The sequence below is a fragment of the Neofelis nebulosa genome, chromosome 4 (genome assembly GCF_028018385.1).
Source record: "Neofelis nebulosa isolate mNeoNeb1 chromosome 4, mNeoNeb1.pri, whole genome shotgun sequence".
NCBI classification, from domain to species: Eukaryota; Metazoa; Chordata; class Mammalia; order Carnivora; family Felidae; genus Neofelis; species Neofelis nebulosa.
This window is the reverse complement of record NC_080785.1, coordinates 144511555-144534408: the sequence shown is the minus strand read 5'-3', so window position 1 is coordinate 144534408 and position 22854 is coordinate 144511555. Positions and strand designations below refer to the sequence as shown.

The following is a 22854-nucleotide window of genomic DNA, read 5'->3' as shown; positions in this document are numbered from 1 at the left end:
AGATATCCAAGGAAAGGTTACAAGTAGGAGGTTGTATATATGAATCTTGGGACTGGCTAGAGAAGTCTGGGATACCAGTTAAAGATTTGGGAGTTGCCAGCATATAATCATGTATAAACTCATCTATATTTTTGATGAGACTGCTGAGATCATCAAGAGAGTTAGGGTAGATAGAGAAAAGGACCAATGACTGAGCCCTAAGAACTTCCAACATTAAGAGGCTGGGAAGAGTAAGAAAAAATAGCAAGGAAAAATATAGTGATGCTACTAGTGATATGGGACAGTTTATTTATCTTCCATCTCAAGATGACTTCCAGAGATGATGACACTATGCCACGGTGATAGAGATGATGATGATGTGACAGTGGTGATAAGAAAAGAAAGGAGAGGGGTGCCTGGGTGGCTCAGTCTGTCAAGCATCCAACTCTTGGTTTCTGCTCAGGTCATGATCTTGCAGTTTGTGAGTTCAAGCCCCAAGTCGGGCTCCACACTGACAACACAGAGCTTGCTTGGGATTCTCTATCTCTCCCTGTCTCTCTGCCCCTCCTCTTGTCACACACCAAAATATTTAAATAAACTCACTCTCTCTCTCTCTCAAAATATTTAAATAAACTTAAAAAAAATAAAAAAGAAAAGAAATGAGAATATCATGAGGATAAATTTAAAAGGATCATATAAGCTAAATGTGAACAATGAACTGTAACTAAGTTCCTTACTAGGCAAATTAGGGGAAAAAAAAGACAGAAAATTTAAATTAACAACATTTGGAGGACTTCAAGCTGTATTACAAAGCTGTAATCATCAAGACAGTATAGTACTGCCACAAGAACACTCAGATTAATGGAATAGAAAACAGAACTCAGAAATGGACCCACAAACATATGGCCAACTAATCTTTGACAAACCAGGAAGAATATCTAATGGAATAAAGACAGTCTCTTCAGCAAATGGTGCTGGGAAAACTGGACAGCGAAATGCAGAAAAATGATCCTGGACCACTTTCTTACACCACACACAAAAATAAACTCAAAATGGATGAAAGAGCTAACCATAAGACAGGAAGCCATCAAAAGCCTTGAGGAGAAAGCAGTCAACAACCTCTTTGACCTTGGCCGCAGAAACTTCTTACTCAACCCGTCTCCAGAGGCAAGGGAAACAAAAGCAAAAATGAACTATTGGGACCTCATCAAAATAAAAAGCTTCTGCACAGCGAAGGAAACAATCAGCAAAACTGAAAGGCAACCAACAAGAATGGGAGAAGATATTTGCAAATGACATATTAGATAAAGGGTTAGTATCCAAAATCTATCAAGAACTTCTTAAACTCAACACCCAAAAAATAAATAATCCAGTGAAGAAATGAGCAAAAGACATGAATAGCTGCTTCTCCAAAGAAGACATCCAGATGGCCAACTGACACACGAAAAAATGCTCAACATCACTCATCATCTGAGAAATACAAATCAAAACCACAAGGAGATACCACCTCACACCTGTCAGAATGGCTAACATTAACAACTCAGGCAACAACAGATGTTGGTGAGGATGTGGAGAAAGAGGATCTCTTTTGCACTGCTGGTGGGAATGCAAACTGGTGCAGCCACTCTGGAAAACAGTATGGAGGTTCCTCAAAAAATTAAAAATAGAACTAGCCTATGACCCAGCAATTGCACTACTAGGTATTTATCCAAGGGATACAGGTGTGCTGTTTCAAAGAGGCACATGTACCCCAATGTTTATAGCAGCACTATTGACAATAGCCAACGTATGGAAAGAGCCCAAATGTCCATCGATGGATGAATGGATAAAGAAGATGTGGTATATATATACAATGGAGTATTATTCAGCAATCAAAAAGAATGAAATCTTGCCATTCGCAACTATGTGGTTGGAACTGGGGGGTATTATGCTAAGTGAAATTAGTCGGTCAGAGAAAGACAAAAATCATATGACTTCACTCATATGAGGACTTTAAGAGACAAAACAGATGAACATAAGGGAAAGGAAACGAAAATAATATAAAAACAGGGAGGGGACAAAACAGAAGAGACTCATAAATACGGAGAACAAACAGAGGGTTAGTGGAGGGGTTGTAGGAGGGGGGATGGGCTAAATGGGTAGGGAGCATTAAGGAATCTACTCCTGAAATCATTGTTCTGTATATGCTAACTAACTTAGATGTAAATTTAAAAAAAAAAAATTAAATTTAGGGGCGCTGGGTGGCTCAGTCGGTTAAGCGTCCGACTTCAGCTCAGGTCACGATCTCGCGGTCTGCGAGTTCGAGCCCCGCGTCGGGCTCTGGGCTGATGGCTCAGAGCCTGGAGCCTGCTTCCAATTCTGTGTCTCCCTCTCTCTCTGCCCCTCCCCCATTCATGCTGTGTCTCTCTCTGTCTCAAAAATAAATAAACGTTAAAAAAAATTTTTTTAATTAAATTCAAAATATATGAAAAAAATTTTAATAAAATAAAATGAAAAAAAAATTTTTAAACTAATTAACAATATTTGGAATTGGAATGAAAAGGGAATTATCCATACAGATTCTTCAGACATTAAAAAGATAATAAAAATATCATGAGCAACTTTATGGTAACAAATTCAACAACTTAGAAGAAATGGAAAAGTTCTTTGGAAAATACAACTTATCAAAATTGACACAAAATTAAATACAAATCTGAATATCCCTATATATATTAAAGAAATTGAATCCTTTTCAAAACCTTTCCCACAAGAAAATCCAATGACATCACTGGTGAATGTGCCTCTAAAATATTTAAGAAACAATTAATACCAATTTTATAGAAAACTCCTTCAGAAAATAGAGAACATAAAACTCTCCAATTTCTTTCATAAGGACATCATAATCCTGATACTGAAACCTGGCAAAGACATTACAGAAATGTTAAGACCAACATCTCTCCTGAATTTAACCCCAAAAATCCTCAATAAAATGTTAGCAAATAATAAACTATGGAAGTACTAGAAGAAAACATTATCTTGGAATGAGGAAAGCATTTCTAGCTATAATTTAAAATTTAGTAGACAAAGGAAAAGAATGGGGGCACCTGGCTGGCTCAGTCATTGGGGCATGCGACTTTTGATCTCAAGGTCATGGGTTCAAGCTCCATTCTCGGCATAGAAATTACTTAATAAAAAAATAAAAATAAAAAAGGAATAGAATGATGACTACATAAAAATAAAAAACCTTCCTTTTCCATTTACTTCAGGAACAATAAATCTAAATTCAAATAAAAAGGCTTCTGCAAGGCAAGATACATGATAAAGTCAAAAAACAAATAATAAATATTTGCAAAATACATCATACATAGAAAAAGCCTAATGTCTTTAATATATGTGAATTACATATATATATACTTACAATACAATACCCTGGGAAATTAATGTGTCTTAGAAATATTAATATAATCAATATTAATGTATAAATAATATCTATATATATTATATCCTAGAAATCAGTAAGAAAAAGATCAATAATTCAATAGACAAATAGACAACGATAAGACCAAACATTTCACAAATACAAAACATTCTTAAATATATAAAAATATGCTTAACGCTTTACATAATAAGAGAAATAAAATTCTCTTATATTAGCAAAAACTCAAGTTTGATGATATTCTCTTGTTGAGGGTGGTGAGAGTTTAAACTGGTATAGCCCCTATGTAAGGTAATTTGACTATAGATTTTATGCTGGCATTTACTCTTCTGGAATTTGCTTTGTAGTCATACTTGCACACATATGAAATCTTATACCAGTATATAACACTATATAGGTGTAACAAAAAAAAGAGAAAAAGTTTGTATGTGATGAGGAAAGGTCTCTAAGATAAAGTAGTCAAAACAAAGAGGGAAAATAATACATATAGGACACTGTATTTTATGTAAAAAGATGGAAGAATAAGAACATATGTTTATATGGTTGTATGTGTAACAAAACTCAAGTGTATACACAAAAGTAGTAACATTGATAATCTGAGTTATACAGGTAGAAACATGGGAAGGAGACTTCAGATATATCTCTATTTTTTAAGCCACATAAATATATTAAATATTGAAAACGATTTTAAATAGTTTCTTTAAAAAAAATCCAGGCAGCTCATGGAATCTCTGAGAGTGCTAGATACAGACACAAACAATGCTTAAAATCCCATCCAAGTTTCCACTGCATTGACAATGGAAATGGCACCACCCCTGGAACCCGGCCACTACTGCCTAGGGAAGCTGGAGGCCTTATTAACTGTCACAAAAACTGTTAGTATTTATTCATTAAAAATGACTTGAGGGGTGCCTGGGTGGCTCAGTCAATTAAGCGTCCACCTCTAGATTTTGGCTCAGGTCATGATCTCACAGTTTGTGGGTGAGAGCCCTACACTGGGCTCTTTGTTGGGTATGTGGAGCCTGCTTGGGATTCTTTCTCTCTCCCTCTCTCCTTCTCTCTCTCTCTGCCCCTTGCCCCACGCCTTCAAAATAAATAAATAAACATTTTTTAAAAAACACAACTTGAAGCACGGGAGGCTAAATACCTTGCCTAAGATATGCTACTAGCAAGTGTGAAATTGTGATACAAACATAAGTGGTATGCCTTTAAAACTCCCCCAACTAACTGCGCTGTTGCCCTTAGATAGGCTGACTGGTCTGCTCTAGTAATTTTTTACCCTCTTTATATCATTGTAGTTAGTCATTCTAGTCTTTTCTATTTGCCACACATAGTTCTATGAAAGGATTGCTTTCAATGACTTTATTGGGGAAGAATGAAGCATGGATTTAGTAATAGATCAAGTAATAGATCTACTAATGGATTAGTAATAGATCAAGTTTTCCAGATTCAGCTTTGGTTTTGCTTCTAAATCGTTCTATTTCTCTTCATTAGCACTGGATGATGTGAACAGCTCTGGCCAGGACTTTCTAAAATGTCATTAAATGTGTTCATACCTTAAAAACTTTAATCTGCTCCATTACTGTGGAGCACATAATAATAGTAGGATTCTCTTTCGGTTCTTCTTCCAGTTTGTCCTCTCCCAGAGACCGCTTTTTTGCTGCCTTTCTTTTTTCTTGCAATTCTTTCTTATGCTTCATTTGGAAAAATTTCAGTGTCTTAAAAACTTCTCGGGAAAATTCATCTACATCAGCTTCCATGTTTTCCCCATTGAGGTCCAAAAAGCCTCCATCCATCCACCTGGATTGAAAGAAAAAATACTAAACTCAGAAATGTCTGGAGTGTAAAGGGGGACTTAGATATTCTTTAGGCTCGACTCTCATAAGAGAAACAACTGTGGGCAACAGAAGTTACGTTTTTCTTAATCACACAGGTAGAGCTGATGGTAGAGAGAGAAGATTAACACCATCATCTCAGCCACGCTGCATGTGCTACAATACATATCAGACTGTAAATGGATGACTAAGGGTAGCCAAATAAAATGCAGGTTTGACTCCAAAAATATTAGTCAAATTCATTAATTGCATAAAAAAGTGAATCAGTTCTGGAAAACCCAAGTGACACTTTACATATTATATTGGTAAGGGTAGGTGCTACCTTAGCAATGGTTGACACTTCTGTGTGACACTTGGTTCTCTTTCAAATGGATGAATATGTCCTACTTTCAAACACTTAACCAACAACAACATCAAATATCACTACAACATTTTACAAGTCCTTCCATATCATTTGCTTAATTTTTAAAAAAATGTTTATTTACTTTCGAGAGAGTACTAGCAGGGTAGGGGCAGAGAGAGAGGGGGACACAGAATCCAAAGCAGGCTCCAGGCTCTGAGCTGTCAGCACAGAGCCTGATGCGGGGCTTGAACCCATGAACCATGAGATCACAACCTTAGCTGAAGTCGGACGCTCAACCGACTGAGCCACCCAGGTGCCCCAGATTTGCTTAATTTTTATTACACTAACAAAAATTACCGTTTTTCTGTTCGCTGCCACTTGAGAACAAAATTAAAAAACTTCTGATAGGGCTCAATGTTCACTTTTAATTTATCCAGTTCAGGATATTTTGTCAATTCCCATTTGAAAAGTTCCTCTTCCTTATTAATAAACTGAACTGCTTCTTCAGACTCCTGAATACGTTTCTGTAGTTGCCTTACATCTGTCACATACTGAAAGCAAATAATTGTTTATCTCAAGAAATATCCAAGTAACGTTATTAAAATAAGATTATATGACACTGCATGGCTGTGTTCTTGCATTTATATTAAGGCTTTAAATATCAACTTCACAACAGAACTATGGTATAGAGTACAGAGCAAAATGTATGGGTCTGTCTATTTTACAGGTAGAAAACTAAGTCACAAGAAAGATACATGAATAGTACCAGCTCAGGCCTAAGAGTCAGACCTTGTTTGCCAGAGTAAGCATAGGTTTTTCATGTTTTTAAGCGTATGCAAACATGTCGTGTATTAATCTACAGGCTTGTCATAGCTACCGTCTTCTGTGTTCATCACACCTGTTGCATGCGGTCCAGTTCTGCAAATTCTGTAAACTCTTCCATGCGGCGTGATTCCTTTTCTATTTCCAAAATCAGTTTCTCTCTCTTGGCTATCAGCTCATTTTCTTTTTCATGTTTTGCATTCTCAATAAGCTTTTTAAGAGACAATTTAATCAGGTTAATTATTTTGTTACAAAGGAAATTTATCAAATCAGAAATCTGAACGCTTTTTGTAGTAATAAAAACCACCACAGAAGTAAAAATGAGTACAAGAATGAAACACCGACCAGCATAAAAATGCAAATAATAATAAACCACACAGAAAATTTTCCCTAGCTTTCTGAAGTGATGGTAACAATTCTTACATATTAATTAGATACTTTATTTAACAGATAGATCCCGAGTGTCAAGAACTATTCAACACGTTACTTATATTAGCACAGTTATTGTTATTATTCTTATTACTTCAGACATGAAGACATTTAGATTTACAGAAATCAAGAGGTATGCCCAACGTCACAAAGTCATAAAAGTCAAGATCTGCATTAGAACTTGGGTTTATCTGACTGAAGTCCATGCTTTTTATTACTACACCATCTCACTTCCCACCATAGGAGAGACTGCTTTACACTAGAACTTTTCCAAAATCTAAAGTATACTCAGTCTGATACTGGGCAAGTTACTTAACTTCTCTGAGACTCATTTTTCTCATCTATGAAATGGGGAGTTAGGAACACCTGGGATTTTTGCAAGTATTAAATGAGTTACTAAATGCAAAGCACTTAAGGCAGTGCTTACTATTATTATTATTATCAACTTACAATAGTGCTGACCTCTTTTTTTTCTGTTTCATTTGCAAAGTTTTTATTAGGACCTTTTATTTATGACCTTTAGAGCTCATAAATAACATTCTTAATCTGGCTCTGCTTACTACTTTTTCCCTCCAAGAAGTCTCCCAAAGTTATAAAAAATAGAAATTTATAAATATACATTGAGAATTATGCACAGTTTTTACACAATAATAGTCAGGTCGATGTTTCCAGCTGTCTAATCATCTCCCAGGACCTCTCATCCGAAACAGAATGATGGACTCTGAAATCTCAACAGCAGAAATGGCAACTCTGGCCCCAACCCACCATCCGCCCTCAGCATCACGGCACTGGGCAGGTGTTGGTTTTGGACAGTCATGGCAAAAGAGGAACTGCAGAAATGCTAGTTGGGATGGTGGTGCTGTGAGCAGAGGACAGCCACCCGGGAAGGTTTCAGCCCTGTATCTGCCACAGCTCATACCTGGGACTGTCTTTAAACTCTTGGCCCAAGAATCGTCAAGAGCCGAACCACAAACTCAGCATAGGCCCAATCTGACTGTGGCCAACTGGAAGAGTTCCAGGCCATTACAAACCTGAAAAACGCTTCCTTGGTCCAGAGTTGGGGAACCCAAATGTCTCCCTAGTCTGTCATCCTCAGTCACTAACAAGCAGCTCTTTCCTTCCAGGCAATGGGATGGAGTGCCTGGAGCTACAGTGAGGCCAGAGGGACATGGTAGCTGCTGTCAAGTAGTTCTGACCTCTTTAATGTCAGTCCCACTTCTTACCAGACCCTGTATTAAGCCTAACATCCTGTCCTAAGCCTGCAGGACCATAAACGTTGCTGCCCCCAAACTCATATTGACACACGAAGTTACTTTTTAAAGGTAGATTAAATAAATGTGCTTAAAACGTCAGAATACAAAAGTACATACTGAAAAATATATTCACCTCATCATTTTCATCAAAGATGGGATTAATTTTCCAAGGCCACATAAGGACAGTTGAATTTAAAGCTAAGTCTTCTGGAGGAAATAGGAAAACATCTAAAAAGTAACTCATTCGGCGTTTGGATTCCTACAAAAGAAAACTCCAGGTATAATACACCATATAGGAAATAAACGCATTAGGGAAAAGAAAAGAACCAACAATTTCTAATACTCTTTCAAATTTCAATTTGACTCAGATTATTAACTGATATTTCATATTACCCAAATCACATGGGTATTTCAGTAGCTGTAGGATTATTTACTTGCTTCACACCACACAGCTGTAGACTTCTATGCTGGAAATAAAGCATTTTAAAGGTTTTATCTTTAAAAAATTTTTTTAATGTTTATATATTTTTGAAAGAGAGAAAGACTGCGTGAGTGGGGGAGGGGCAGAGAGAGAGGGAGGCACAGAATCCGAAGCAGGCGCCAGGCTCTGAGCTGTCAGCACAGAGCCCAATGCGGGGCTCGAAACCACCAATTGTGAGATCATGACCTGAGCTGAAGTCAGACACTTCACCAACTGAGCCACCCAGGTGCCTCTAAAGGTTTCATCTTGAAGTTGACTAACCATAAAGGTACTCTTGGTCCTCCTTGCGCATGACTGAAAAAGGTGATCAAATATGCAGCTTTTGTTTGACACTTTCAACTTTTGATTTCAAAGAATTTTGTATTTTTGGGGTGCCTGAGTGGCTCAGTTGGTGAAGCGTCTGACTTCAGCTCAGGTCATGATCTCATGGTTCATGGGTTTGAGCCCCATGTTGGGCTCTGTGCTAACAGCTCAGAGCCTGGAGCCTGCTTCAGATTCTGTGTCTCCCTCTCTCTCTGTTCCTCCCCCACTCAAACTCCCTCTTTCTCTCTCTCTCTCTCTCTCTCTCAAAAAATAAATAAAGACTTAAATTTTTAAAATGAATTTTATATTTTTTATTATTATGTATTTATTTTTGAATCTTTGGTGACATAGATTTTGGCATCTTTTGTTTTGTTTTGTATCTTCAATGACATTATCACCTTTCTCACCTACCACTGACATACAGCAATTGTCCAGGAAGAGTTTGGGGTGAAAGTCAGATCCTGTTTCCCATAGCAAGTACATGTTTTTCTTACATATTTTTCCTCTTTGCAAAGGGGAAAAATAACCTTTAAACCAGTAGACTGACATGAATGGATAAATTGAGGACCTTTACCTCCTATCGCTTTCATTGATTCATACGCAGTGCTGTAATTTTTAAGAATTAAAATACATATTGAGGAGGGCACCTTTTGGGATGAGCACTGGGTGTTGTATGGAAACCAATTTGACAATAAATTTCATATATTGAAAAAAAAAGAATTAAAATACAGACTCTAAGATCTAATTTACAAGTTTTTGGTACGACATATATAGTATATATGTATATAATATGTATACAATGTGTACGATGCATATTATATTGCATGTAGAAATATAACTTTCAAAACTTCATCTATGCAATTAACTATATTAATAGATTAAAGGAGAAAAAGCATAGATGCAAAAAAGAAAGGATTTGATAAAATTCAACATCCATTTATAATATAAAAAAAAAAAAAACCTGAAAGGTACAGCCTCCAGTTATGGAATGAAAACGTTACGGAGATAAAAGGTACAGAATAGGGAATATAGCCAATGGTATTGTAATAGTGCTGTATTGTGCAAATATGGTAACTACATTTGTTAGCACAGCATAAGGTACAGAGTTGTCGAATCACTATGTTGTAAACTTGAAACTGATGTGACATTGTGTGTCAACTATACCTCAATTTTTTTTTAAAAAAGGGGGGGAGCTCAAAATAAACAAATAAATAGCACCTAATAGAAGAGCGCATACTAATCCAATAAAGGTACCTATTAAAGAAACACACACACACCAAATGTCATACTTAATAGTGAAATATTAAAAGCTCCCCCTTTGAGGTTGGGATCAAGTGATTACTGTACTAGAGTCCTAGTCAGTCCATCGTAGCAAAGAAAATAAACAAGATTTTGGAAATGTGTAATGTTTATGAGGATAGAACCAAAACTCTCATTATTTGCAATTTATATGATGGTTTATGTAGACATCCCAAAAGAATCTCAACTATTAAGATAAAGAAGGGAAATAAAACATATGTAACATTTTTGAAGTTAAAGTTTTTAAAGAAAAAAGAAACCTCAAAAATTAAGAAAAAATTTAGCAATAGATATTAAGGTATACATAACAATAAATTTATATTATAGCCCTAAGTAGAAAATAAATATCCCTTAGTTCATAGTGATATGAATAAGTAATTGAATAAATTAATAAGTGGAAAAGCAGACAAATCTCTCATGCAGAAGAAATCCAAATAAATTATGTAGCTACTCCATGGTAAAGGAGGAGAGCATAACTCCCCAATTCTGAAGTGTGGGTTGCATATAGTGACTTCCTTCCAGAGAGGACATCACAGAAAGGGGGAGAAAAGAGTGGAGAGACTTGATAAACACTTTTTAAGACTAGTGGTCAAGGTCAACATTAATAGTGGTAAGTCATGTTGATAATATGTACCCTTGATACGATGTGATGATGTGTGTACACTTAACCTTTGTGATTCTCTTTCCAAAAGCCCACTACCTCAGTCTAGTCAAGAGAAAAACATCAGATGAATTCCAACAGAGCGCCAGCCTATGATATACCTGACCTGTACTTCTCAACACTGTCAAGGCCATTAAAGAGCAAAACAAAACAAAACAAATCTGAGAAACTATCAGAGCCCAGAGGAGCCTAAGAAAACACAACTAGAGGGGTGCCTGGGTAGTTCAGTTGGTTAAGTGTCCGACTTTAGCTCAGGTCACAATCTCACAGTTGGTGGGTTCAAACCCTGCATCAGGCTCTGTGCTGACAGCTGAGAGCCCGGAGCCTGCTTCGGATTCTGTGTCTCCCTCTCTCTCTGCCCACCCCACCCCCATACTCTATCTCTCTTAAAAATAAACATTAAAATAAAATAAAATAAAATAAAATAAAATAAATAAATAAATAAAATATTGTAATTAAAAGATTCTTACCTTGATCCGTAAAATCAACTCTTGAATCCCTATAGTCCGAGCTTTTTCTACATAAGATATCAGATCCATCATCTCTTCTGTTGTCTCAGGGACTTTTAATGCATGCTCTTTAATTGCTTCAAAATCACTGCAGATACTAACACAATGCTCTGCTTTACTATGGTTATAGTAATTAATGCTATATCATATTTGATATATGTGTTATAAATATTACAAAATATGAACCATGATAGCCTCAAAATATTAAATCACTAAGACGTCTTGAAACATTTAAGGACAACTTAGCCGATGTAACTTGGTATACATCATACATCTACAAAAATCTATGAAATTGACATAACATTTTTATGTAGAAATTATGGTATATTAGAAAAAAATTTTCTATGGATCTCTTCAACTCTCTTGAACATCCAGCTAAGCAGTGTGATGTAGAGTGTACTTAGGAATGGTAAGCAGGCCAATGTGAATACAAAGAAGGGGACATTATGAAGCTGGAGAGGTGAGCAGTAATTAGATCATGTAGGGCTTAATATGTCATTCTTGATTTTCAAAAATTTAGGAGGGATGCAACAAAGTGGACAATGCCAAAAAGACAGGTGATCCTACGAGGGCACTTTCACCTTGCTAGAGCAGAATCTGTGTCCCTTTGGGAGAGACAGTACCACAAAAGACAAAGGCAGACAAAATGAGAGCAAATGATTGGCCCAAACAGATGCTAAACTAAACAGTGAGTAAGAAAAGCGTTCTTGGGGCGCCTGGGTGGCGCAGTCGGTTAAGCGTCCGACTTCAGCCAGGTCACGATCTCGCGGTCCGTGAGTTCGAGCCCCGCGTCAGGCTCTGGGCTGATGGCTCGGAGCCTGGAGCCTGTTTCTGATTCTGTGTCTCCCTCTCTCTGACCCTCCCCCGTTCATGCTCTGTCTCTCTCTGTCCCAAAAATAAATTAAAAAAAAAAACGTTGAAAAAAAAAATTTAAAAAAAAGAAAAGCGTTCTTTAATGATTATTTATTTAATAAACTGTACGTGGTAGCACACATTCCTCTTTTTGATGTTATCTATCTCAAGTAGGGAATTTAAATGGAAAAGAATGAAAGAATGAACTAGATAGAGGAAACTGGACAAATTTTCAGCTGCTCTTATGTCATGGGTTTATAATAATATACAGTTATTTTGTTGGAAGTGACAGAATTTTCCAGAAAAGTCACAGATACCACAAAAATAAATACCAAAAAATGTCATGTTAAACATAAATCATTTTTTGATTAAGGCATTGTTGTGGCTCTTATTCCATGGGATTGTTAGAAACGAATGCTTTGCCATTGTTGATATCTTTTTGTGTAGTATACTTTTGTACAAAGCATGCCTGACAATACTTCACTTTTTGACAGTCAAATTTTAAGTTTGTTTGTTTGTTTGTTTATTTTTGAGATAGAGCAGGGAAGGGGCAGAGAGAGAGGGAGACAGAGAAGCCCAAGGCAGGGCTCCAGCCCACGAACTGTGAGATCCAGACCTAGCTGAAACCGAGACAGACACTTAACTGACTGACTAAGCCACCCAGGTGTCCCTGACAGGCATATACTTTTTGTTTACTTAAAAATATTTATTGATGTGATGGCTCCCTTCATTGGGTGACTATTCTACACCAAGCACAGTGCCAGATGCTTTACAAACATAATCTGTGGAGGTTCCTGGGTGGTTGTCAGTTAAGCATCCAACTTGAGCTCAGGTCATGATTCCATGGTTTGTGAGTTCAAGCCCTGCATCGGGCTCTCTGCTGTCAGCACAAAGCCCACTTCAGATCCTCTGTCTCCCTCTCTCTCTCTGCCCCTCCCCCTTGCCCCCTCATGCTCACACTCTCTCTCTCAAAAATAAACACTTAAAAAAATGTAATCTGTGATCCTAACATTAGTCCTTCAGGGAAAGTATTATTTTTCACAGCTGGCACAGCAGAAAACTGAGGCTCAGGGAAATTAACTAACTTGCCTGGAGTTATAGAACTAGTTCATTACAGAGCCAGGATTCAAATCTAGATCTTTCTGACTCTAAAGCACATGATTTTCTCACATTGCTTCTGGGAAAATAAACATACTAGCTAGCATTGATTGAATGCCACGTCCCAGGCACTGTGCTAGGTGCTTTACATGTATTAGTTTTAGTCCTTACAGAAGTTACAAACTAAGATTCTTTTGGAGACAGGCAGGTAACAGATGAATTAAATGAGTTGGATGATGAGTTGATTCAGCAGTGGGTGAACAAACCAAAGGACACATTCCATATAAAATGGAAACTGCTTCTCAGTTCCACCTACCACTGCAGGCCCAACAAGGCACAGTCTTCCCACCTTTTCAAGAAAAGTAAAAGATCTGGATTGTGTGTGCGTGTGTGTGTGTGTGTGTGTGTGTGTGTGTGTGAACATTCTGAAATGTTGACAACTAATTCAAAATGTGTTTAGACAGGGGCACCTGGATGGCTCAGTCAGTTGAGAATCTGACTTCAGCGCTCAGGTCATAATCTTGCAGTTCTTGAGTTCAACCACCACATGGGGCTCACTGCTGTCAACGGGGAGCCCACTTCAAATCCTCTGTCCCCATCTCTCTCTGCTCCTACCCTGCTCTCTCTCTCAAAAGATAAAATAAAATACAGGGCTCCTGGGTGGTTCAGTCGGTTAAGCATCCGCTTTCGGCTCAGGTCATGATCTCACAGTTTGTGAGTTCGAGCCCTGCATCGGGCTCTGTGCTGACAGCTCGGAGCCTGGAGCCTGCTTCGGATTCTGTATCTTCCTCTCTCTCTGCTCCTCCCCTGTTCTCTCTCTCTCTCTCTCAAAAATAAATAAACATTAAAATACGTTTAAAAAAATGAAACCCAGCATGAGACAAGGAAAAAGTGTCTGCATGACATATCCAACTAGCAAGCCACTAGTTTATGAATCTAATTTTACAACCACTCTGCAAAGTAGGTATTGCTATCTCTATTTTACAGATGATAAAAATAAGTTAGGTAAGACCACAATATTGGGGTCAGGAACAATCCAAGATCTTCCCAATATCATTGAAAGTTTATAGTCTTTCTGTTTTCATGCAGCCTGTATCCAAACACTAGTTTATTTCAGTTTCTTAAAAAAAAAATCCTGTGTTTCCTCAAAACAATTCTCAAACCATATCAAACAAACAAAAACCAGACCAATGGGACTACAAGGGAAAGTCCTTAGGAGGCAGCTGTGAAGAAAAAATTGTAAGAACTTATATTTTAATCTTTTAAAAAAAATTTTTTAAATTGGGGCACCTGGATGGCTCAGTCGGTTGGGCATCCGACTTCGGCTCAGGTCATGGTTTCACAGTTCATGGATTTGAGCCCCGCATCGGGCTCTGTGCTGACAGCTCTGAGCCTGGAGTCTGTTTTGGATTCTGTGTCTCCTTCTCTCTCTCTGCCCCTCCCCCACTAGCACTCTGTCTGGCTCTGTCCCAAAAATAAACAAACATTTAAAAATTTGTTTTTAATTTTTTTAAGTTTATTTACTTACTTATTTTTTAGTAATCTCTACACCCAGTGTGGGTCTCAAACTCACAACCCCAAGATCAAGAGTCACATGCTCTTCTGAATAAGCCATCCAGGCACCCCCTAATCTTTTAAACAAGAGTTATCATTAGCAAAATATTTCTTTTAACCCTATAATTCCAAGTTTAGCAATTAATTCTACTTACCTTTCATTTTCTTTTCTATGTTTTGAAGCTATGTCATTTAATAATATGTTTGCAAAGGCTTTTGCTTTGTTTGTTAGACCCATCTTCAAATCTTCACAATCCAAACGCACCATAGGGAAATGAACCCACTGAGGCAAAAGCATTATTTCTGAGGCGAGACTGAGAAATCTTCCTATAAACTTAAAAAAATAAAAAAGCATTTAAAAATCAGATCCAAGTATATTACTTGCACAGCTAGAAACCTTCAAAACAAAGTACAAACTGTTGAGCAAAGATACCCTAAAATTTTTCCCACATGGCTCCCACTTACATTTCCAACTTCATCTTCTAAATTTGCTGTGTACTACATTCCTATGTTACCTATTCTTCACCTATCTTGGTCATGCTACAGTTCCTCTGTACCTATAAACATCTCCTTCAAAGCCTGGCTCACTTTTCACTTCTTCAAGAAACTGTCACCAATATTCCGAAGCAGATGCAACCACTCCCTCTTCTGTGCTTCCACAACACCTTGTTCACACCTCCATTCCAGCACCTATCTGTACATATCATGGTTGTTATTCCTATGTCTGACTTCCAGGCCAAATATAAGCTCCTGAGGGTAACGTGCGTGTATTATTTATTTTAATGTCACCAAAACCTTGCTAGGTGTCTGAATGTGATGAAGAGATTTTTGTTGAAGCAATGAATGAGTTAATGAATGACTAAAGAAATTATGGGGTGAGGAGAGCCTGGGTGGCTCAGTTGGTTGAGCATCGGACTCCTGATTTTGGCTCACGTCATGATCCCAGGGTCGCAGGATTGAGCCCCATGTGAGGCTCAGCACTGAGCATGGAGCCTGCTTAAGAATCTCTCTCTCTCCCTCTGCCCCTCTCCCCCACTTGCTCTCTCTCTCTCTCTCTAAAATAAAATAAAATAATAAATTATGAAATGAACCTATGAATTTACTATAATGATGTTCTGAATGAGAAATTCTATTAACTTCAATTGAAGCATTTACTTTACAGGGAAAAAAATTTCACCCTAATTTTAAAACAGAAATTCAAAGGCACTCATGAAAAACAGAATTACCACTTACTTCTGTGTATTCATCAAAAGTATGATCTTCTGCTTGGAAAGTCTCTATCAGCTCAACCGCAGACCCATCAAGAAGCCAATTATATTTTTCAACTGAAAATTAATAACCTAATTTAAATCTCAACAATAAGACCCATTCAAAAAGATAAAGTGTTTTGTTGATGTGGTCAGGGAAATGAGTAGACTATTCAATTAAATATTATTAATAGAGAATTAACATACATTAATAAAATAGACCTAACAAGCAAACCAGGTTAAACATGACATTTTAAAATAAAGATAATAGTGTATGCTAATGATCTTACAATAATATAGAGGTACTGTTAAGCCAGTTAATAAAAGTTTTGATTAACAGAATGTCAAGTAACAATCCTGACCCCATACATACTTGAGGAGACTATAAAACTGAGCTGCAGTCTCTTCAAAACTATTCTTCGAAATTATCTTGATTTAACTCTTGATTTAGCTTTCTCCTTATTCCAACATCTCTTCTATCTTTTTGCTTCATCACCCTGTTCCAGTTAACATTCACCCATTAGACTTGACAACAGAATTCAAGTTTCTTAGGTTGGGTTGGATCTGTGATTCTGCCAAAAGCCACGCCTATGCTCACTTCTGGTTCTTCCTGCTCTTTCATGACAGCCCAAGACAACCAAATATCTGACCAATTTCTAGTAAAAATAAAAATGGTATTCTTTACGATAAAATAATAAATGTCATATATACCATATGTCTCATAATGTTCTCTTGCACTTTCTAAGTTATGATGTACTGCTGCCTTCAGTGTAGTAACAGCCCATTGTGACACATGTTCAGGAAGTTCTGTGTCCAGATTTACAGCTGGTGAAGTTCCTGAGAGCCAAGAGGGAACTGTTTGGACATTCTAACAAAAATTAAAATGACAATTTATGAAACCAATATCTGTGCCAATTGAGCTATACATAGAGCTTATACTATATTTTTAAACATTATTATCATATTTCAATGGTCCAAAAAAAGATAACTTGATGAAAAATAATGATTTAGAGTTGTATATTTTTAATCTAATATAAAAACTTGCATTAGTTTTCTATCATTCAACAAGTATTTATTGAATAACTATATCTAAGTGATTATATTAGAATGTAAAAAAACAAACATGATGTGGATCTTGTCCTTAAGAAGCTCACAACTACACAGGGAGAATCAAACGTGCACAAAAATACCAATTCACAGCTACAATTAAAGTTCTAAGAAGGAAAAACATCATTTCCATCCAGGAAATGTTACCAAAGAGAAAGCACTTTCTAACTTGAAATAACTTGGAGGATGGAAATAAAACAGAGTTATAACATTTTATGTACACGTCCACTTTATAGAGTTTCAACTCAGTTTAAATTTTTGAAAGAGGGGGCACCTGGGCGTCTCAGTTGGTGAAGTGTCCAACTTTGGCTCAGGTCATGATCTCGCGGTTCATGAGTTTGAGCCCCACATCAGGGTCGCTGTTGTCAGCCTGTCAGTGCAGAGCCTGCTTTGGATCCTATGGCCCCCTCTCTCTACCCCTCCCTCGCTTGCACTCTCCCCCCAAATAAATAAATATTAAAAAATAATAATAAAATTAAAATAAAATAATAAAATACTGAAAGAGGCCCATATAAAGAAACCCAATGGATAATGAAGACGAAATACCTGCAGAGCTTCAGTTATTCGCTCTACCAAACCCAAAACAACATCTTCCAAATCTTGAAAGGTAGGATAAAATTCCATTTTATCCTCATCAAATGTCAGTTCCATCTTAAATATTGGCAGCCCACATTGATCTTCTTGGTCAAAGAGCTTCACAAATCCTTCTACAGTTCTCTTTAAGAAATCCTTTAGCTGCATGATGTCATAAATTAGCATTACTTTAGAAAGTACAAATTCAACCTTTAACCTTTTAACCTTTTGTTCAAAATCAGTGAGCTATTACCTACAATTAATTCATTCTATCAATTCATTTAGTCCTCAAAATTATCTTCATTCAGCACAGTATGTTCTTACTAAGTGTAGTCTAAAACAGTAAGTAGAATGATATATGCAAACTTTGATTATTTTTTATAGACTAGCAACAATCCTAAAATGGCAACTCAGAATCTTCCATATTCTTCAGTAATTCTTTCCATGGTACAGAAAACATTCCAGAAAAACTAAACAAAGTGAAGGTTAAGGGGAGGAGAGGCCCGACACCTGAGAATGAGGGTGTCATGGGGTGACATGCACGTGAGGTAAGGGACAGTTAGTATGCTAAAGCAAGCTGCTAAGGTTGATAGTTAAATATTCAAGAATTTTGTGAGCCAGTTACTAAACCCTTGGATGCTTGAAAATTACACTGTGGGAATATTTCCATCAGGAAATTGGCAAACACTACAAATTAGGGCTTCTCCCCAGCCTGGAGAGTTGGATTTCCAGCAAATCACCAGGTGAGGGTGAAGCCACTGTACATTAGAAACATACACAATAAGGGGAACCTGGGTGGCACCAGACTTCGGAACAGGTCATGATCTCACAGTTCATGAGTTCAAACCCTGTGTCGGGCTCTGTGCTGACAGCTTTGAGCCTGGAGCTTGGTTCAGATTCTGTGTCTCCCTCCCTCTCTGCCCCTCTCCTGTTTGCTCTCTCTCTCTCTCTCTTAAAAATAAATAAACATTAAAAAATGTTTAAAAATGTGCACAATAAGTTACCAAACTATGAATAATGCATTCTTATGTAATATCAACTATTTGAAATTTAGCCAAGGGGACAAATATAATGATCTTCAAAATGTTCCTCATCTCTATTTTTTATCAAATAATCATAGTCCTCTTAAGAGGATAAAGATAGAAAGTACATCATGCATATTAATTACAGAGTTATATACTAGATATTAAATGTGTCCTTTTAAGGATGTGTTGCAGGGCACCTGGATGGCTCAGTTAAGCGTCTGACTCTTGATTTTGGCTCAGGTCATGGTCATGATCTCATGGTTCTGGGATGGAGCCTTTTTTAATTTTTTTTAATGTTTATTTATTTTTGAGACAGAGACAGAGCATGAATGGGGGAGGGGCAAAGAGAGAGGAAGACACAGAATCAGAAGCAGGCTCCAGGCTCTGAGCCATCAGCCCTGAGCCTGATGCGGGGCTCAAACTCACGGACCGCGAGATCGTGACCTGAGCTGAAGTTGGACGCTTAACCGACTGAGCCACCCAGGCGCCCCTGGGATGGATCCTTAAATCGGGCTCTGCTCTGAGTGTGGAGCCTGCTTGGGATTCTCTCTCTGCCCCTCTCCCACTGGTGTGCTCTCTCTCTCAAAATAAATAAAAATTTCTTTTAAAAAGTATACATTGCAAAATTCATGGAATCTTTGGGGATATTTTACAAAAGGGAAAGTTTTTATTCAGAACTGTTTTTGTAGAACTGTATTTCTATAATAGTAAAAATTTGAGGAGAGAATTAATATTCTCTTTAAAGATGATCAATTCAAGGGGCACCTGGGCGGCTCAGTCAGTTAAGCGTCTGACTCTTGATATCGGCTCAGATCATGATCTTGCAGTGGTGAGATCAACCCCCAAATCAGGCTCTGTGCTGACAGCATGGAAGCTGCTTAGGATTCTCTCTCCCCTTCTCTCTGCCCCAGCCCTGCTCTCTCTCTCTCGCTCTCTCTCTCTCTCTCTCTCTCACACACACACACACACACACTCTCTCTCTCTCTCAAAATAAATAAATAAATAAATAAATAAATAAATAAATAAATACTGTAAAAAAGATGATCAATTCAATTTCAAACCAAGATTTTACTAAGAAAAACATGAGAATCAATCAACTTGAAATTTCATATGTTCAAAAAAATGTTTACTGGGATAGTCCTTTTTGTTAATATTCTCCAATAAAGCTATAGATAATTAGTTGATACCCTTTAAGCATGAGCCCAGTTATCACTCATAATACTGACACATACTTCTAGAATTTCCTTTCATTTTAGATTGCTTCAGATCTTGCTTCAGAAATGAAGCATTTTTATGCTAAACGTATTTAAATAAAATTATGATAAAAATGTTTTTCTTATTTCAAAATAACTACCTAGCACTATGTCTGAATAGAATTTTATTTAAAATAATAAACTAAAGGGCACCTGGGTGGCTCAGTTGGTTAAGCATCTGACTTCCCCTTAAGTCATGATCTCACAGTTCGTGAGTTTGAGCCCCATGCCGGGCTCTACACTGACAGCTCAGAGCTTGGAATCTGCTTTGATTCTCTGTCTTCCTTTCTCTCTCTGCCCCTTCCCCGCTTATGTGCTCTCTTTCCCTCAAAAATGAAATAAATACTTAAAAAATAATAAAATAAAACATCAGTTTTAAATTTAGCACCCAAAAAATGAATAATCCAATTAAGAAATGGGCAGAAGACATAAATAGACATTTTTCCAAAGAAGATACACAGATGGCTAACAGCCACATGAAAAGATGCTCAACATCACTCATCATCAGGGAAACACAAATCAAAACCACAATGAGATACCATCTCCCACCTGTCAGAATGGCTAAAATCAAAAACGCAAGAAACAACAGGTGTTGGGGAGGATGTGGAGAAAGGGGAACTTTCTTGCATTGTTGATGGCAATATAAACTGGAGCAGCCACTCTAGAAAACAGTATGGAGGTTCCTCAAAAAGTTAACAATAAAATAAATAAATAAAAATTTGTTTAAAAAGTTAAAAATAGAACTACCCTACAATTAGGCAATTGCACTACTAGGTATTTACCCAAAGAATACAAAATTACTAATTCAAAATGTTGCATGCACCCCAAAGTTTATAGCAGCATTGTGTACAACAGCCAAATTATGGAAGCAGCCCAAGTGTCCACAGATAGATGAATGGATAAAGAAGATATGGTATATAGACATGCAATGGAATATTATTCAGCCATAAAAAAGAGAATGAATCTTGCCATTTGCAATGACATGGATGGAGCAAGAGAGTATTATGCTAAGTGAAGTAAGTCAGAGAAAAACAGATACCATATGACTTCACTCATATGTGGAATTTAAGAAAGAAAACAAATGAGTAAAGGGGGAAAAAATACAGAGACAGAGAGGCAAACCAAAAAACAGTCTCTTAACTATAGAGAAATGATGGTTACCAGAGGGGATGTGGGTGGGGGATGGGTGAAATAGGTGATGGGGATTAAGGAATGTACTTGTGATGAGCACCGGGTGTTATATGGAAGTGTTGAATCACTATACTGTACACCTGAAACTAAATATTACATTGTATGTTAACCAACTAGAATTTAAATAAAAACTTAAAATATAATAAAATAATAAACTAATTATAATAGCATTATCATTCAAGATATATAAAATATATTTACCTGATTTGACATAAGTGTAGAAACACAGTTATAAAATGCATCCCATTTTTCAGGTCTGATGCCTTCTAGAGCCTCCTTCTTTGTGAAAAGATTTATGACCTTTGGATACCATGTGCTCATTATCTTCTCTTCTGCCTTTCTAGCTTGTATTGACAGATCATTTTTTAGTGATTCACAATCAATTGGCCCTTTAGCTCTGTTTATGAGAAGTATAAAAATGATTTAAAGCAAATGATAAATATCGGTCCTAATACATAATTGTTGAAAAAAGTAAGAAAATTTTAATCTAAAGAAAAGTTCTCAAGATTCATCAGTTTAAAATGTCTACAGTGAAAATATAAAGATTCAAGCATGAGATATTCAAATCTTAAATGTTAGTTAATAAATATGAGATTTTTGGGGCGCCTGGGTGGCGCAGTCAGTTGAGCGTCCGACTTCAGCCAGGTCACGATCTCGCACTCCGTGAGTTCGAGCCCCGCGTCAGGCTCTGGGCTGATGGCTCGGAGCCTGGAGCCTGTTTCCGATTCTGTGTCTCCCTCTCTCTCTGCCCCTCCCCCGTTCATGCTCTGTCTCTCTCTGTCCCAAAAATAAATAAAAACGTTGAAAAAAAAAAAACAAATAAATATGAGATTTTTACCTAATTCCTGTTAAATCTAGCAAAATCGTATTGGCAAATGTCGTATAACCAAGGTCCAGTAATATTTTCATAGTTGGATGAACAATGTGCAAATTAGCTAATATTTGACTTCTTGTCTGCACATAGCTAGAATGCCAAGGCTTAGAATAATCCAGTCCTCTGGAAAAGCAAAACACCATATCAAGCAGAATTCAAACAATATACTCTAACTCTTAGGAAATAATAGTTATGACATGGAATTAATATTAAAGCGAGAAGAAGACTGGGAAATGTGGTCAGCGATCAAAGCTTTATGCATGTAATAAAAAGGCATCAAGATCTTGAAAGTGTATTATCGGCACACCTGGGTGGCTCAGTAGGTTAGGCGCCCAACTCTTGATTTCAGCTTAGGTCATTATCTCACCATTCATGGGATTGAGCCCCGAGTCAGGTTCTCTGCTGACCACAGGGAGCCTGCTTGGAATTCTCTCTCCCTCTCTCTCTGCACCTCCCCTGCTCACATGCGGCTTGCTCTCTCTCTCTCTCTCTCTCTCTCTCAAAATAAATAAATAAATAAACGTTAAAAAGAGAGAGAGAGAGAGTGAGAGAGAAAGTGCATTATCTTCAGAGAGGACAGACTGATGGGCCAGGTACCCTGCTAACTTCCACTGTGCTCTGGCTCAGTTACCCTGGGTATGGATAAATGAACTCAGGACTGGGAAGAGAGGAAGAAATCTGTCTGGTATACACCAGAGGTTACTTAAGGCCAAGTTGACCTATACATCCTTAAAGATTCCCCTGATTGTGT

General features: G+C 37.3%; 1 protein-coding gene across 6 annotated transcripts in view; it reads right to left on the bottom strand.

The window, feature by feature from the left end:
- The window catches only part of DNAH12 (dynein axonemal heavy chain 12), a 214949-nt gene that overhangs the window by 174722 nt on the left and 17373 nt on the right, over positions 1-22854 (bottom strand). For all 6 annotated transcript variants that reach the window (XM_058726464.1, XM_058726466.1, XM_058726467.1 and 3 more), the window contains 11 exons: positions 22068-22226; positions 21431-21626; positions 17734-17922; positions 16792-16948; positions 16067-16158; positions 14989-15167; positions 11291-11426; positions 8210-8335; positions 6471-6605; positions 5930-6123; positions 4951-5194 (listed from right to left, as the gene is read on the bottom strand). In XM_058726464.1, coding sequence (XP_058582447.1) covers positions 4951-5194; positions 5930-6123; positions 6471-6605; positions 8210-8335; positions 11291-11426; positions 14989-15167; positions 16067-16158; positions 16792-16948; positions 17734-17922; positions 21431-21626; positions 22068-22226 — 1807 coding nt within the window. The remainder of the gene's footprint in view (positions 1-4950; positions 5195-5929; positions 6124-6470; positions 6606-8209; positions 8336-11290; positions 11427-14988; positions 15168-16066; positions 16159-16791; positions 16949-17733; positions 17923-21430; positions 21627-22067; positions 22227-22854) is intronic.